Raw genomic sequence first — 16,814 nt, 5'->3', positions numbered from 1 at the left:
TAGGCTAGATGACTTATTTTTCACTTCTTGTCCTAAACAGAGGTGTAGTGTTATTGGACACTATTAAATAATTGCTGCAGGTTCATCCCAGAGATGGCTAGATCTCAGTGGTAAATTGGATGATCCCTGTACACTACTTGTATATGGCAGGGGAAGGAGGAAAAGAGAGTGGGTTTGTTCTTGTTTTAAACTGTATAGTGATCTGCTGGGATGAAAAGCACTATAATAATAATATACAATCTTACAAATAAAATGTGATTGTAATTCTCCATATCTAGATTATGTGGTTGGTTATAGGCTGTTTTAGCATTCATGATGGCAATTACATATTTAGCTTAAGGCATCTGCCTTTGTGTTCAAGCTAATACGTTTAAGGTCCTTAAGGATGAATTTGATTTTTATTAAATCACAACAGATTCTTGGCTGCTTGACAAAGTATGGGAGACAGACTAATGTTTATTTAGATAATGTAGTACTGTAGGTTGCGAAGTATGGATGAGAAAAAAAGACAGTTTGAAATGTTCAAACTACTTTCACCTCATTCCTAATCATTGCCAATATACATTTACATAATTTTGGCATATTTTTGAAAGCATGCTGAACATGCATTCTTAACAATGCATTTTTACCAGCATTCTGTATACTCCATGTTTTTGCAGCTGTAGAATTTGCTGTAGAATCTACCTTGACTGAAGCAATGTTCTCCAGAATCTAGGCTTCTATTTGAAAAATGTAAGTGTCTAGCCCTCATGGTTGATAAGAAAACTTTTCCAAAGGGAACTAATTGTAACTAATATAGTGATATTTATGTGAGAATGTAAACTGCCTAAAACAGTAACTTAAAGGAAAATGTGAAGTGCCCCAACCATCTCAATGAAGTATTAACACTTAACTTTTACATCTAATTATCAATATTGCCTAGCACTATAAGGCACTAATCAATTAACCATTCTTGTAGCTCTTCTCTGAGCCCTCTCCAATATAATCAATGTCCTCCTTGAACTGTGGACACCACACCTGGACATACTATTCCAACAGCAATCACACCAGTGCCAAATACAAAAGTATTTCTACACCTACTTGAGATGCCCTTGTTTATGCATCTCAGGATCACATTAGCCCTTTTGGCCATGGCATTGCTCTGGGAACTCATGTTAGCGGATTATACACCATGACCGCTAAATCTTTTTCAGAGTCACTGCTTCCAGGGTCAGAGTCCCCTATTTTGTAAATATGGCCTACATTCTGTGTTCCTAGATGTACACATTTACATAAAGCTGCATTAAAATACATATTTGTTTGCTTGTATCTAGCTTACCACATGATTCAGGTCAGTATCAGTGACATGGCCTCTTAATTACTTACCACTCCCCAAAGCTTTGTGTCATCTGTAAACTCTGTCAGTGATTATTTTGTGTTCTCTTCCAAGTCATTGATAAAATTGTTAACTAGCATAGGGCCAGGAATATATCCCTGCAGAACACCACTAGAAACATACCCACTCAATGAAACAGCAGATTGGAGCAACATGCCTCCTTTTTTATTTCAGATTTCTGCACAGGGTTGGATTGGAACTCTCGTTACCTGGGTGGGGTTCAGGTTTAATGGTCACAACATTCTCCCTGGAGCCACTCAGGCCTTATAATCATCTCTTGACGCTTTATTTGGGTGCATCTCGACACAGACTATATAGAGTCTTGCCATCCACACCCACTAAATTAACAGGGAGATTTAGGGTGAGTTAACTCTGTGTATATGGAATGTATCCATAACTGAATAAACTGAAAATTGCCAACATAGAGAGAAATACCCTACCTGGAACTGAATACTGTGGAGGCATCATGAACAGTCCATAATAGGAGTGAGCAACTTATAATATTTCATAACAACCTACTCTAGCTCACCCAGCTCCCTGGCTAGAAGTGCAGGTTAGCCTTACCCAAGACCTTTTAAAGGTGGGGATAATGGAAGGTGATCCCCGAAAAAGCTCAGGACCAGAATGACACTAAATTTCAAATCTGAATAATAACAAAGAAACAGAACTCTGTAGACAGCTTGTCAGACCTCTGAGGATAGTGCTTAGCACTTACCTGTCTACAGAATTCTGTTATTTTAGTTACATTTAGGTAGACAGTAATGGTGCCTTGATGCAATAGCTGGAGAGATGGCTTAAGAAGTGGCATGTATAACTGAACTCCAGCAGACAATTACATTAACAATCCTGATTTAGGTATGCATAATTTGAGTGTATAATAAAGAATCCATATAAGCCAAAATGTATTAGAAAGACCCACAGTGAAAATACAACTTGCTGCATACAGCATTAACTGTGTTAAAAAATACCTCCATTACACTATTTCAGACATGCATAAAACTTTACCACCACCACAAAGAAACCTATTAATAAAAACGTTGTTACTTAAACAGAAAGGAAATAAACTTTTATAGCAGAAAAGTAACAAAAGTTTTCTTCTCCCCTCTTTTAAAATTGCAGCTAGCAAAGGTTTACACAATACTGAACAACATGAATACTGAGTTCAGAAATTGGCTGGCATTGCTGGGCTAAAGGTCAGCAGAAACCAACTACATCACAGATGTCTTAGTCTTCAAGAACTCAATCATCAGTCTTGTTGCAGAAATCCAAGGATCAGTCTTGGGGGAGCCACTCACCCACTCAGTCAGAAGTAGGGCTTTCAAACAACCTTTGAAGTACTTTATTGTTTTTCAGAAGGTATATAAAATGCAAAAATGCAAAAGAAAAAGCATTTCAGAATTATAATGTCCTGTTTTATAGCTGGCTCACGTTAAAAAAAAAGGAATAGGTTGAACTGAAGCATTTTGTGTTATTTTAGCTCAAGTTGTTGGTGGGGAAATGGCTCTGTATGTGAAAGAAAGCATAGTAAAAATCTTAAATGAATCAAATTCTACCACAGAATCTCTATGGACAGAAATTCCATGTGTGAATAACAAGAGTGTAGCAGCAGGAATATACTATCAATCACCTGACCAAGACGGTGACATGATTGTGAAATGCTCAGGGAGATTAGAGAGGCTACAAAAACAGAAAAAACAATAATAATAGGGGTGACTGGGAAAATGTAACCTCAGGAAGGGATGCAGTGATAAAATGTCTAGATACCATAAATGACTGCTTCTTGGAGCACCTAGTCCTGGAACCCACAAGAGGAGAGACAATTCTTGATTTAGTCCTATGTAGTGCACAGGATCTGGTCCAAGAGAAGAGTATAGCTGAACCTAATGTTAGGAATGATTAGGAAAGGGATAGATAGAAGACAGACAATATATTGCCACTATATAAATCCATGGTATGCCCACACTTTGAATACTGCATGCAATTCTGGTCACCCCATCAAAAAAAATATATGAGTGGGAAAAGGTACAGAGAAGAGCAACAAAAATGATTGGGGTATGGAACAGCTTCCATATAGAGAGATGAAAAAGACTGGGACTACTCAGCTTGAAAAAGAGGTGACTAAGAGACAATATGATAGGGATCAACAAAATCATGAATGATGTGTAAAAAGTGAATAGGAAAGTATCATTTACCCCTTCCCATAAGAAAGGCTAAGATTTAGTCACACGTATTTTTAGTAAAAGTCAGGGACAGGTCACAGACAAACAAAATTTCACAACCCCTGACCTGTCCATGACTTGTACTATAAATACTCCTGACTAAGCTTAGCTGCTCCTGGGGTGCCGCTGCAGGGCCCCCGTTATGCCCTTGTTCTAGGGGGCCCTGGGGCCAACAGCTGGCCCCTGCTCTGGCGGCGTGAGCTAAAGTGCCTCTGGCCACCCCTGCGGCCACTGCTCTGACAGTCCCTGCAGCCGCAACTTGGGCCCGCCCCAGCAGCGGCCAGTGCGGCTGGCCCCTGCGCCCGAGTGACTGGCTCCAGGGCCACCACAGCAGTGGCCAATGCGGATGGCCCTGGGGCCCACTCAAGCGACTGACCCCAGGGACTGCCCCAGCAGCAGACAGTGTGGCTGGCCCTGGGGTCAGCTGCACTAGCCGCTGCAACTGTAGATGTTATGGTGGTCACGGAAAGTCACAGAATCTGTGACTTCCACAACCTCCATGACAGACTCGCAGCCTTACTCATGAGAACCATGCACACTTACAGTGGGATCCATCCTGACACATATTCAAAGAAAGTAAACTAAAGGGACAGGTCCCCCTGTAAGCAGAAGCGGTCATGTAAATTTGCACTGGCAGATACTATTTTTCCCCCCAATTCAGAGGACAGCTGTTTAATTCCTGAAAAATTAGAATTATTTTGGTTCCTGCAGACTTACATATACATGGCCTAGCAAGATGACTTTCTTGTTTCTTTATTGGGTATCTATCTATCCCTTAAGGCTCACATTTTACATGTTTTTCCCCCCAATACTTCCTTCTGGATTTCACAATATGAAGGAAAACAACATGCAGTCCCTACCCCTTTTTATTGCCCATTGCACTCAAGGAATGCAGTGATCTCCAACCAGTGACTGATCTCATATCCCAAATTCTATGTACACTTTAATGTCTAAGTTCAAGTTCAATTAAGGAGAAAGCTTCTTACAATGTCTTTGGCTTTTGTCAATTTAAAAAACACACTTTCTGTCCCATCTCACTGAGGGAATAGCACCAAATCTTCTCTTTTCAATAATGTAAATATATGTACTGAACAATTTCTCATCATGTTGTTACTCTGTACATATGATTTGACGACTAAAGCACCCAATCAACACAAAACATACATTTAAAGTTATTATTTTTAGATGCAAAACCTGAAGCCACTGAAACCTAAAGTCAGTATAGCCAGAAAAGACTACTATGCCTTTAAGAAATATACTATTTAATTTTTTTTAAAATGGGCGTTTTAAACTCAATAATGAAATAGGAGCACCTAACAAATTATACAATGGCTCCCTCTTCTGGCCAGTGGGCCACATATGAAGCTGTGATAGGAAGAGTTCCTGTTCGGCTACTCTTTTAGTCAGACGCATGATTAAGAGCATATATGATATTTTAAAGTAACTATAAGCATAACATGAACACTGGATAGATGTCATGACTTTATTTGTTCCTGCATCCGAGTAAAACACCCTCACAAGTGATTCTCATTTACCTTGATGCTTTATTTCATCACCTGGAAACAGAGGACTAAGCTAGAGAAGCTAGAGAAGGACCCAGTGTGGGTTAGTTTTTTTCTGAGGCAAAGGAGAAATAATTACTGTCCTCATTTGCTACACAATATTTACTTCTAGCCTTACTAGAATCTCCATGTGTCTAGCTACATCCAATTTTTCCCTTCGTAGCTTTTGGAAAACCACTGAGTCTGAATGACTTCTAATTACAGACTTACAGTAGACCACATCAGTGGTAACAAGTACCAATAGAAAGAAACTTCATTTTCTTGTCTCAAAATGTGAGATGCCTTACCATGCTCCAACATCTCCTCGGCTGTCTGTGGTATAGTCACTCATACCATTAAGTAACATCATATAGATCTGAATAACATTATCTTTGCAGACAAATTCATCCTGTGGTCCTTCTCTCTTCACACCAACTGTCTGACAAACTCTGTAACAGAGAAATACAGAAGAAATTCTAAAGAAAAAGGACAAAAATCATGCCAGGCTTTGTTTTCTTCACACTCTTTTTCAAAAATGTTCCAGAGGTGATCCCAGCAATTACAGGCCTGTAAGCCTGACTTCAGTACCAGGCAAACTGGTTGAAACTATAATAAAGAACAATATTGTCAGACATATAGATTAACATAATTTGTTGACGAAGTGTCAACATGGTTTTAGTAAAGGGAAATCATGCCTCACCAATCCACTAGAATTCTTTGAGGGGGTCAACAAGCATGTGGACCAAGGATATCCAGTGGATATAGTGTATTTAGATTTTCAGAAAGCTTTTGACAAGGTCCCTCACCAAAGGCTCTTACGCAAAGTGAAGGTGCTCTCATGTATTGGTAACTGGTTAAAAGACATGAAACAAAGGGTAGGAATAAATGGTCAGTTTTCAGAACGGAAAAAGGCAGATAGCGGTGTCCCCCAGGGGTCTGTTCTGGGACCAGTCCTATTCAACATATTCATCAATGATCTAGAAAAAGGGGTAAATAGTGCGGTGGCAAAATTTGCAGATGACAGAAAATTACTAAAGATAGTTAAGACCCAGGCAGACTGCGAAGAGCTACAAAAGGATCTCTCAAAACTGGGTGACTGGGCAAGAAAATGGCAGACGAAATTTAATGTTGATAAATGCAAAGTAATGCACGTTGGAAAGCATAATCCTAACTATACATATAAAATGATGGGGGTCTAAATTAGCTGTTACCACTCAAGAAAGAGATCTTGGAGTCACTGCGGATTGTTCACTGAAAACATCCGCTCAATGTGCAGCGGCAGTCAAAAAAGCGAACAGAATGCTGGGAATAATTAAGAAAGGGATAGATAATAGGACAGAAAATATCATGTTGCCTCTGTATAAATCCATGGTATGCCCACTTCTTGAATACTTTGTGCAGATGTGGTTGCCCCATCTCAAAAAATATATATTGGAATTGGAAAAGGTTCAGAAAAGGCAACAAAAATTATTAGGGGTATGGAATGGCTTCCGTCTGAGGAGAGATTAATAAGACTGGAACTTTTCAGCTTGGAAAAGATACGGCTAAGGGGAGATATTATTGAGATCTGTAAAATAATGACTGGTGTAGAGAAAGTAGATAAGGAAGTGTTGTTTACTACTTCTCATAACACAAAAACTAGGGGTCACCAAATGAAATTAATAGGCTGCAGGTTTAAAAAAAATAAAAGGAAGTATTTCTTCACACAATGCGCTGTCAACCTGTGGAACTCCTTGCCAGAGGATGTTGTGAAGGCCAAGATCATAACAGGGTTCAAAAAAGAACTAGATAAATTCATGGAAGATAGATCCATCAATGGCTATGAGCCAGGATGGGCAGGAATGGTGTCACTAGCCTCTGTTTGCCGGAAGCTGAGGATGAGCGACAGGGGATGGATCACTTGACGATTCCCTGTTCTGTGCATTCCCTCTGGGGCACTTGGCACTGGCCACTGTCGGAAGACAGGATACTGAGCTAGATGGACCTTTGGTGTGACCCAGTAGAGCCATTCTTATGTTCTAGTATTTTGGGCATACAAACTTCCTTGCCATATACATTCAGAAAATGTCTAAAATACCTTTCACAGAAGGACAAAGACAGCATCAAGCATGACCCTCTGTGTGTGTGGCTGTTGCATTCTGATCTTATAATTTCTGATTCAACACTGAAATAGTTACATAAACAATATATCTGGAAGACTTAAAGTGACATGGTATCAAGGCTTGTAGGTCTAAAACTAAGGGCTTGTCCACACATATGGTGCTGCAGTGGTGCAACTGTGCTGATGTGCTTTAGTGAAGATGCTACTACACCAATGGGAAAAGTTCTCCAGTTGGTATACTTACTCCACCACCGTAAGAGGCTGTAGCTATGTCAGCAGGAGAGCTTCTCTCATCGACATAGTGTTGTCTACGCTGGGGGTTAGGTCGGTATAACTGCAGCTCTCAGGGGCGTGGATTTTTAACACCCCTGAGTGACACAGTTATACTGATGTAAATTTGTAGTGTAGACCTCGACTAACACATTGTTTTTTATTTGTAGGATAAATGCAAAAAGAAGCAGGATTATTTTACATCTCATCATCCTACTCACTATAATGGACCAAACAGGTAGAGCAGAGGACCAATGTGATGTCTGTACACATGATCACAAAGAAATCCCTGGCCATTTAATAGATATTAATAGCTAACTTGGTTTTTATATGCACTGCACACCTAATTTATACTGATGAAAGATGTAATAGAGTTATCTGAATTGTATATGTGAATGATACTTTTAAAACTGGTAACATTTTGGACTCATCAACCTTGAAAATATCCCTTGAAAGAAAGAAAATGCAGGATATTTGTATTATTTGGGGCTTTGTATGTTATTGAAAGTAAAATGAAGAAACTCAAATTCATTCCGGTTTCTAGTAGCCAAGGTTCGTACCACTGAGCTCACTAACTTCCAGTTCATGAAAAGAGAGAGCTTCCCAACATGCAACCGGCATGCATTTGGCTGATTAAGAAACTATGCTGACAACCTCCAAAAATAGTTCCACACACTGCTTCTCAGTCTGAAGAATAGGATGACATGTGGCATCAAGGATGGATTTAAGTGAGACAAATAGTGGGGATCCATATGATCGCATCAAGAATGTATAACCACCCCTCTGGGAGTGAATTTAACCCATCACCAGGTTAGAATAGAAAATGACACGAACATTGAAAATCTTACATAGAGTGATTTAAAGTCAGATAAAAATAAAGCTGACAAAACATACTTTGCAGTTGCTTTCAGGCCATCTCTTCTTGATTCTGCAAAGCTCACATCTTTGTGGGAAATGCAGATAACTTTTTTCAAACCTTCTAAAACCTGAAAAAAGACAAATACATGCTCACGATGGACACTAGATTTAAAAAAGCTGGAGAATGAAGTTAACCATATGACAGGTGCTGCACAAGCAGCAGGCAGCACAAGCTTCTACATATTACCCCCTCAATGCACTTTACTCCCACATGGACAGACAACTTCTTTACCCTTTGCCCAAAGCCCTTCATTTCCATTTTTTTAAAAAATATTTCCAGGAATTTATAAGTGTTTATTACAAAAATTAAAATTTGCATGCAAATCAGTGCAAAAGATTAGCTTCAGTTTTCCAGGTAAATATTGGAGTTAATATTGTGGGATGGTAGGATGGGGGGGAATAAAGCAACAAGTAGAGAAAAGTAAGGGTTTGTGAACCCGCTATTTCTAATCCCCATTACAAAATAAAGTGTATCTTTTTAAAACCATTTACTGTTGGTGACAAGAAATATTACCTGAACAGAACCCCTATCCCCAAGTCACCATCCAACCTGTCACAGAGCTGGGATGCAGGAGTGGGAGCCAGGAAAGAGCAGGGGAAAATGGGGCAGAGGGGAGAGGAAGAGCAGGAGGTTGGGAGCCGTGACTGGGAGGGGGACAAATGAATAGGAAATAATCCTACCACTGACACCCAGCATTGCTCCCGCAAATCCCAGTCACGCCGACACACAGACCCACCAGCAACAGGGGGGACATCATTGCTCCTCAGCTCCATTCCCCTGAGTTGCAGGGGGATTAGTGCCCAGTTCCCAGCCCTGGGGCAAAAGAGCCAGGGATAGGAGGGAGCACTCTCCGGAAGGGGAAGTTGACAAGGCTCTGTTCCCTGGTGCTCCTTTCTGGGTGGTGACATGTCCCCAGGACTGAGCTGAAGGTGAAGCTACTCACAAGGGCTATTCACAGAGGCCAGTACTGATGGAGTGCAGCAGATAGGGAGGGGAAGGGTGCAGCAGGCTGAGGATGGGGTGTACCCAATATCCACTGGGACCTATGGTTGGGGGTAAGGGATGCCCAGTATTCACCATGATGTAGTAGTTGAAGAAGCCTTCCACTTCCTGAAGGCCTGTCACTGCAGCAGTCAGATAGCCTTAGCTGCCAGGACCCAGCTCCCTGCCCATCTCTCTCCCCACACTGCAGAACAGCAGCCATCAACCAGTAGCTACCCTACTCTGCACAGGTGGACTGTACCATTCAGTGGGAACTCTGCAAGGGGGGATCAAGCCACCATCTCTCCTTCTGGAGGAACGGAGTCCAGGGAGTTCCAATACACCCAAAATTCGGGGGACAGGGGGGAGGACGGTGAGGGGGGAAGAAATCAATAAAACCAAAAAGACAGTTCCTTTTCCGTAACTGGTGTTCTTAAAGATGTGTTGCTTATGTCCATTCCATATCAGGTGTGCGCGCACTGGTACTGGAAGTTTTTCCCTCAGCAGTATCCGTAGGGGACCAGCTCTGGCGCCCTGTGGAGTGGCGCCTGCATGACGCGGTATAAGGGGTGCCACCGGCTCCCCCCACTCTCAATTCCTTCTTGCTGGAAACTCCAACAGTGGGGAAGGAGGGTGGGTTATGGAATGGACATGAGCAACACATCTTGAAGAACACCAGTTACGGAAAAAGTAACTGTCTTTAATTCGAGTGCTTGCTCATGTCCATGCAATATTAGCTGACTCCAAAACACTACCCCTGGAGTTGGGTAGCAGTTCACGGACATGTAGATTACAACATAGCTCTGCCGAACCCAGCATCATCTCTGGCCTGCTGAGTGATGGCATAATGTGCAGTAAATGTGTGAACAGAGGACCATGTTGAGGCTCTACAGATGTTCTGGATAGGGATGTTCACCAGAAAGGCCACCGAAGATGCCTGTGCTCTCGTCGAGAGGGCTCTGACAATCGGTGGCAGCGGAACCCCTGCCAGGTAGTAACAGGTCCTTATGCACGAGGTAATCCAATTAGAAATCCTTTGAGAGGACACCGGGTGACCTTTCATCCTATCAGCTGTAGCGATGAAGAGTTGAGTCGATTTTCGGAAAGGCTTGGTACATTTTAAGTACAAAGCCAAGGCCCTCCAGACGTCCAGGACGTGCAGATGCCTCTCCTCACTGGTCTTGTGCAATTTGGGACAGAACACCGAGAAGAAGATGTCCTGGTTCATATGGAAGGTGGAGACAACCTTTGGCAGGAAGGCCGGGTGGGGCCACAACTGAACCTTATCTTTGTAGAAGACCGTGCACAGAGGTTCTGAGGTCAAGGCTTTAATTTCAGAGACCCGTCTTGCCAACGTCACCTTCACCAGAAACGTGACCTTCCGTGACAGGTGGGAAAGGAAGAGGAACCCAGCAGCTCAAAGGGCGGGCCAGGGAGCCTAGAGAGAACCAAGTTAAGATCCCACTGCAGGACAGAGGTCCATATCTGCGGAAAGAGTCTCTCGAGCCGTCTCAAGAATCTGACCATCATGTCATAGGAAAACACTGTGTGTCCATTGATCGGTGGGTGAAAAGCGGAGATGGCCAATAGATGCACTCTAATGGAAGACTGTACCAGGCCCTGGCTCCTCAAAGGGAGCAGGTAGTCCAGGACAGCCTCTATGGAAGAACGTGAGGGAGAGATGCCATGCTCGGACACTCAGCGGGAAAACCTCATCCACTTGGCCAGTGGGGAGGGATAGCTCAGTGGTTTGAGCATTGGCCTGCTAAACCCAAGGTTGTGAGCTCAATCCTTGAGGGGGCCATTTAGGGATGTGGGGCAAAAATTGGGGATTGGTCCTGCTTTGAGCAGGGGGTTGGACTAGATGACCTCCTGAGGTCCCTTCCAACCCTGATATTCTATGATAAGTCAGTCTAGTTGCGGGCTTCCTACTCCCCAGGAGGACCTGTTGGACTCCCTCCGAACAAGTCCATTCTTCTGGGTTCAGCCACGCGGCATCCACGCCAAGAGGTGGAGGGACTCGATGTTCAGGTGTGGAAGCCAGCTGTGGTCCTGTGATAGCAGGTCCGGGAAGTTGTGCAGGGGCCAGGCAGGGGCCGCTGACAAGCTCATGAGCGTGGCGAAGCAATGTTGACCAGGCCATGCCAGAACGATCACGACAACCTGAGATTTGTCTCTCTTGATGTTTGTCAGGACCCTGCTGATGAGTGGAATCGGAGGGAACATGTACATCAGGCTCCCTGACCACAACAGGAGGAAATCATCGGAGAGGGAGCCCCTGCTCAGACCTTGCCGAGAGCAAAACCAGTGGCATTTCCTGTTCTGTCTGGTAGCGAACAGGTCCACTTGGGGAATTCCCCACCTTTGGAAGATCATGCAGGCTACCTCTGAATGGAGCAACTACTCGTGGTGAGAGGAGAAATTCCTCCTGAGCTGGTTCACCAGCGTACTCTTGACACCGAGAAGGTGACAAGCTTCCAGGTAGATTTCATGGCTGATGCAGAAGTCCTATAGATGGAGTTTGTGTGTGTGTGTTTTTGGAGGGGGGTGAGAGAACCTGGATTTGTGCAGGAAATGGCCCACCTTGATTATCATGCACATTGTGTAGAGAGTTGTCACTTTGGATGGGCTATTACCAGCAGGAGAATGAGTTTGTGTGTGGGGGGTGGAGGGTGAGAAAACCTGGATTTGTGCTGGAAATGGCCCAACTTGGATCACTTTAAATAAGCTATTACCAGCAGGACAGTGGGCTGGGAGGAGGTATTGTTTTATGATCTCTGTGTGTATATAAAGTCTGCTGCAGTTTCCACGGTATGCATCCGATGAAGTGAGCTGTAGCTCATGAAAGCTCATGCTCAAAGAAATTGGTTAGTCTCTAAGGTGCCACAAGTACTCCTTTTCTTCTTGACAGAGTCGACGAGTAGGCTCCCCCTTGCCTGTTGATGTAGAACATCGAGGCTGTGTCAGGACTCGTACCACCTTGCCCGACAGGTGGGGCAGGAAGACTCTGCACGCCAGATGGACTGCTGGACTACTCGGAGCTCTTTGACGTTTATGTGCAACTTCGCCTCCTCCGGGGACCACATCACCTGTGTCGGGAGGTCGTTGAGATGCACATCCCAGCTGAGGTTCGAGGTGCCGACACCAACTCGATTGAGTGAGGGGGATTGTCGAACCAAACCTCCCCCAGAATTGTCCTGCAGTCAACTGTCCTGTCAGCATTGCAGTGAGATAAGTATCACCTGGGGAATGGTAACATCTTTTCCAAGAGGTCTCCGGACCGGGAATAGACTGTCCCCAGCCATTGTCGCAGGGGCCACATTCAGAGCCTGGCCTGGCGGACCACGCAAGTGCATGCTGCCATGTAACCCTGGAGGCGCAGACAGACCCTGGCTGTAATCAGAAGAAACATTGAGACTTCCGCGATGAGGTTCATCAATGCGTGGGACACCCTGGCACAGGTCGAGTCGATGACCGCTCCGACGAACTCTATCCTCTGCACCAGCACGAATGTCAACTTTTTGTTGTTTACCAATAGGCCCAGAGAGCAGCACATGGCCTGAAACACCGCGACATCCCTTTGGACTTGAGACCTGGAGCTGCCCTTGACAAGCCAGTCATTGAGGTATGGGTAGTTCTGAATACCCCAGCACCTGAGGTAAGCCCCCGCCACCACCAACATGCACCTGGTAAACATTCTCAGTGCTGTCGCCAGGCCGAACGGAAGGACTGCAAACTGGTAGTGGTGGGGCCCCACCGTAAAGTGTCTGCGTCCTTGAAAGATCGCTATGTGGAAGTATGCGTCCTTCAAGTTGAGGGAGGCATACCAGTCTCCGGGATCCAGGGAAGGGATAACAGAAGCCAGGGAAACCAGGCAGAGATTTAACTTCTTTAGGTACTTGTTGAGGTCTATGGTCCACGACGGGCCGTAGGCTGCCCTTAGCCTTTTGGATTAAAAAGTATTGGGACTAGAACCCCTTGTTCCTGTACCCGAGAGGAACTTCTTCCACCGCACTCAGCTGTAGTAACCCCTTTGTCTCCTGCACAAAGAGACTCTCATGAGAGGGGTCCTGAAACAGGGATGGGGAAGGCGAGTGGGAAAGGGGGGTAGAAAGGAATTGAACGGTATAACTCCATTCCACTGTGCTGAGGACCCAGCAGTCCGAGGTTATAGCCATCCAGGCAGGGAGGAAGAGGGGAAGGTGGTTAGAGAACACAGGGAAGGATGGATCCAGGGAATAGTCTGGTAGGTCGCCCTCGGTCGCACCCTCAAAATGATTGTTTGGCCCCCTGCTTATTACGGGTTGACCCCAAAGGGGCAGAGAGTGGAGGCGGATGGCTTGGCGGCACTTGTAGCCCCTGGCTCATTTATGGGGCTGGTCCTGCCAAGGCTGACTCCCCTGGCCCTGCGGCTGGTGAGGTTTGAACTGCTTACGCACAGGGACTGGGACGTAGACACCCAGGGTTTTTAGGGTGCTGTGGGAGTCCTTGAGGCCATGCAATTTGTTGTCTGTTTGTTCCGCAAATAGGGCCTGGCCGTCGAAGGGCAGGTCCTGCATTGACTGCTGCGCCTTGGTGGACAACCCAGGGAGGAGCAGCCAGGAGGCCTACCACATGGAGATTGCAGAAGCCATGGTGCAGGCAGCAGCATCTGATGCCACCTGGAGGGCCGCCTTGGCCATGGATGTGCCCTCATTGAGGATCGCTCAGAACTCCTTGTTGGAAGCCTCGAGGAATGACCTTTCGAACTTGGTCATGGCTTGCCACATATTGATGTCATATCAGCTAAGGAGACCTTGGGTGGTTGGCCACTCTCAGCTGAAGACTGGAAGACAAATAACCCTTACATCCGCAAAGATCCAGCCTCCTCGAGTCTTTATTTTTGGGGGTGGCCCTGGGTTGTCCCTGCCTCTCCTTGTGGTTAACTGCCTTGACTACAAGGGAATTGGGGGCTGGGTGGGAGTATAAGTAATTCTGCCTTTTGGTTGGGGCCACTTGCATTCGGCCCTTTTAGACATATGGGCCAGGGAAGAGGAAGTTTGCCACAGGGCATTAGTGATCTTAGAAACCCCTTCACCGTGGCAGGAGCCGAGTAGCAGAGGACATCAAACAGACTCCGAGGGCACTTCCAATTCCTCTGCCTGAAGCCCCAGGTTAGAAGCGACCCTCTTCAAAAGTGTCATTCTGAGGAATTGGGTGAGGGGGACCCATGATGTCCTTGTAGTCGCCAGACGAGGCTAAAGCAGTGCTGTGGGAACCTCCACGTCCATTGGTGGTCCAGCAGCTTGCTCCCCTGGGTCCTCCTTGACCTGCGGGGTCTTACCCCACGAAGTATCCAGCACTGGAGGGGGACAGGATACCAAGGCCGCTAGCCTCTCCGAGGCTCCCAACACAATCGGCCAACCTAGGAAAGCTGCATGAACCCCCCAAGTGCTCCACAGGTACCATGGCACCAGCCACTGCACTTGAGGCCATGGGACAGATTTCAGTGCTGATGATGTAATCGGCACCATCAGTACCGGGGCTTGTCCCGCAGTCAGGGAACCTTGCTCCAAACTGGAGCTCCCAGGGGAGCGGTCGGTCCAGGGCAACCAGGATCGGGCTAAGCAGTGGCTCTTGTCTGACCGGTGCCGGTTGCTGTGTCCCGAAACTGACCTGTCCAAGCGAGACTGTCTTGGTCAGGCTCTCGGGGACTGACGGCGTTCAGCAGATCTGCGTCAGATACCCGGTGATCCGTGCCTCGCGCTACTCGACCGGTACCAGGACGTTGAACGGGACCAGGGGCTACCAAGAACCGATTGCCGGGAGGATCATCCTGAGTAGGGTGACCTTCCTTTTGGAGATGGACGACAGCCCAGAGATCAGTGGTCTCTGGTGCCCGATCGGTCCTGGGATCAGTACCGGGCCCTCGCAGTCTTTTTCGGCTTCTTCCCTAGAGCCGTGGAGGGAGATCAGTGCCGGCTCATGGCAGCGCCGAGGGAGCACTGCACACAGAGGCGACAGTGCTCGAGGCAGAGCTGGAATGCTGCTCCAGTGCCAGAGTGAGTGCTGACTCCATTTGGAGCGCTCTTAGATGGATATCACGCTCCTTCTTTGTTTGAAGGAGGTTTGAAGGACTTGCAGATATGTCATTTGTCACTTATGTGCCTTTTGTCTAAGCACCTTAGGCAGCTGGTATGGGGATTGCTGACGGGGATAGCCTGTTTGCAGCGATCACAGGGCTTAAAGCCTGGGGACTGGGGCATGCCCTGACCCCCAGCTGGGTCCCGTTCGGGACTAACAGAGAGTTTGAGAACTAGTACTAAGGGTAACAAAGAAAACTAACTATGTGTAACTATTTTACAGGATTTCAAAGGTTGCAAGAACAGAGAAGGGATCAATGCCAGCTGAAGCAGCAGATGTTCCTGCACCGTCCCTGGTAGTAAGAAGTAAGAAACAACTGAGGGTGGGTGGAGCCGGCAGCACCCCTTATACCGCACCATGCGGGTGCCATGCCAGAGCCAGTCCCCTACAGATATTGCTGAGGGAAAAACTTCCGGCACCAGTGCATGTGGTGAGCACACACCCCTAATATGGAATGGACATGAATAAGCACTTGAAGAACAATGGCTTTTTTTTTTTTCTTTAAGCCAGGAATTTTGCATGGAAAATTGTTTAAAAAAATGAAAAACAAAGGGCTTTAGCAAAGACATAGCTCATTCTCCATATCCAGTCAGTCTTTCGTTTCTACACTAAGAATGTGAAGAAAAGTCTCGATTTTAATTATCTGAATATATGTTAAGCCAAAGTCATTACGATTGACTGGGTTACTGTATTATAAACTAACCCCTCCACATCAACACCCATGGCAATGATCTTCTATCATGTATTTGATTAAGCACTCAGACTTCATTCAAACTATTTCCTGAATCAGTTAAAACTTGTACCCCCTCACGTTTTTTTTCTTTTCTTTTTTGTGGTAAGGGCCACACTTTACCTCACCTGCTGGAGCTTGCCTTTTAACAGAAATCTTGGAAGGGCCCCCAGGGCTAGCGAAAACCCACAACGAATCATTTCCTCTGTGTTCTGAAGTTCTGAAATATATTGCTGCAACAGTTCACCTAGAAAAATACAATTGCAAAGTGGAACCCAGCTACTGCATCACTATATTAGCTAGCCTACCAGTAGAAGAACAGGGAGGCTAGATGAAGATTCTCTTCAATTCAATAACCCTAAAATGGAAGATAAATTAATATTCTGTTTTCTCAGAAAAAGTAACAAAAATTTTAAGAATTGTCAGTTATAGTTCTCTGAATACTATTCATGTAACAAAGTCAGTTTAGACTGATTTTTAACCTCTTGGTCATTTGAGTTTGAGACCCCCTGCTATACAATATAGGCCAAAGGATTTCCCTAAAATAATTCCTAG

At 45.3% G+C, this 16,814-nt stretch overlaps 1 protein-coding gene across 1 annotated transcript in view; it reads right to left on the bottom strand.

Moving 5' to 3' along the window:
* TBCD (tubulin folding cofactor D) overlaps positions 1-16,814 on the bottom strand; it is a 252,362-nt gene that overhangs the window by 66,168 nt on the left and 169,380 nt on the right. The window contains exons 28-30 of the mRNA XM_077833123.1: positions 16,388-16,506; positions 8,401-8,492; positions 5,444-5,584 (exon numbers count right to left, since the gene is read on the bottom strand). Coding sequence (XP_077689249.1) covers positions 5,444-5,584; positions 8,401-8,492; positions 16,388-16,506 — 352 coding nt within the window. The remainder of the gene's footprint in view (positions 1-5,443; positions 5,585-8,400; positions 8,493-16,387; positions 16,507-16,814) is intronic.

This window comes from Eretmochelys imbricata, chromosome 14, assembly GCF_965152235.1.
Source record: "Eretmochelys imbricata isolate rEreImb1 chromosome 14, rEreImb1.hap1, whole genome shotgun sequence".
Lineage (NCBI taxonomy): Eukaryota > Metazoa > Chordata > Testudines > Cheloniidae > Eretmochelys > Eretmochelys imbricata.
This window is presented reverse-complemented; position numbering and strand designations above follow the sequence as displayed.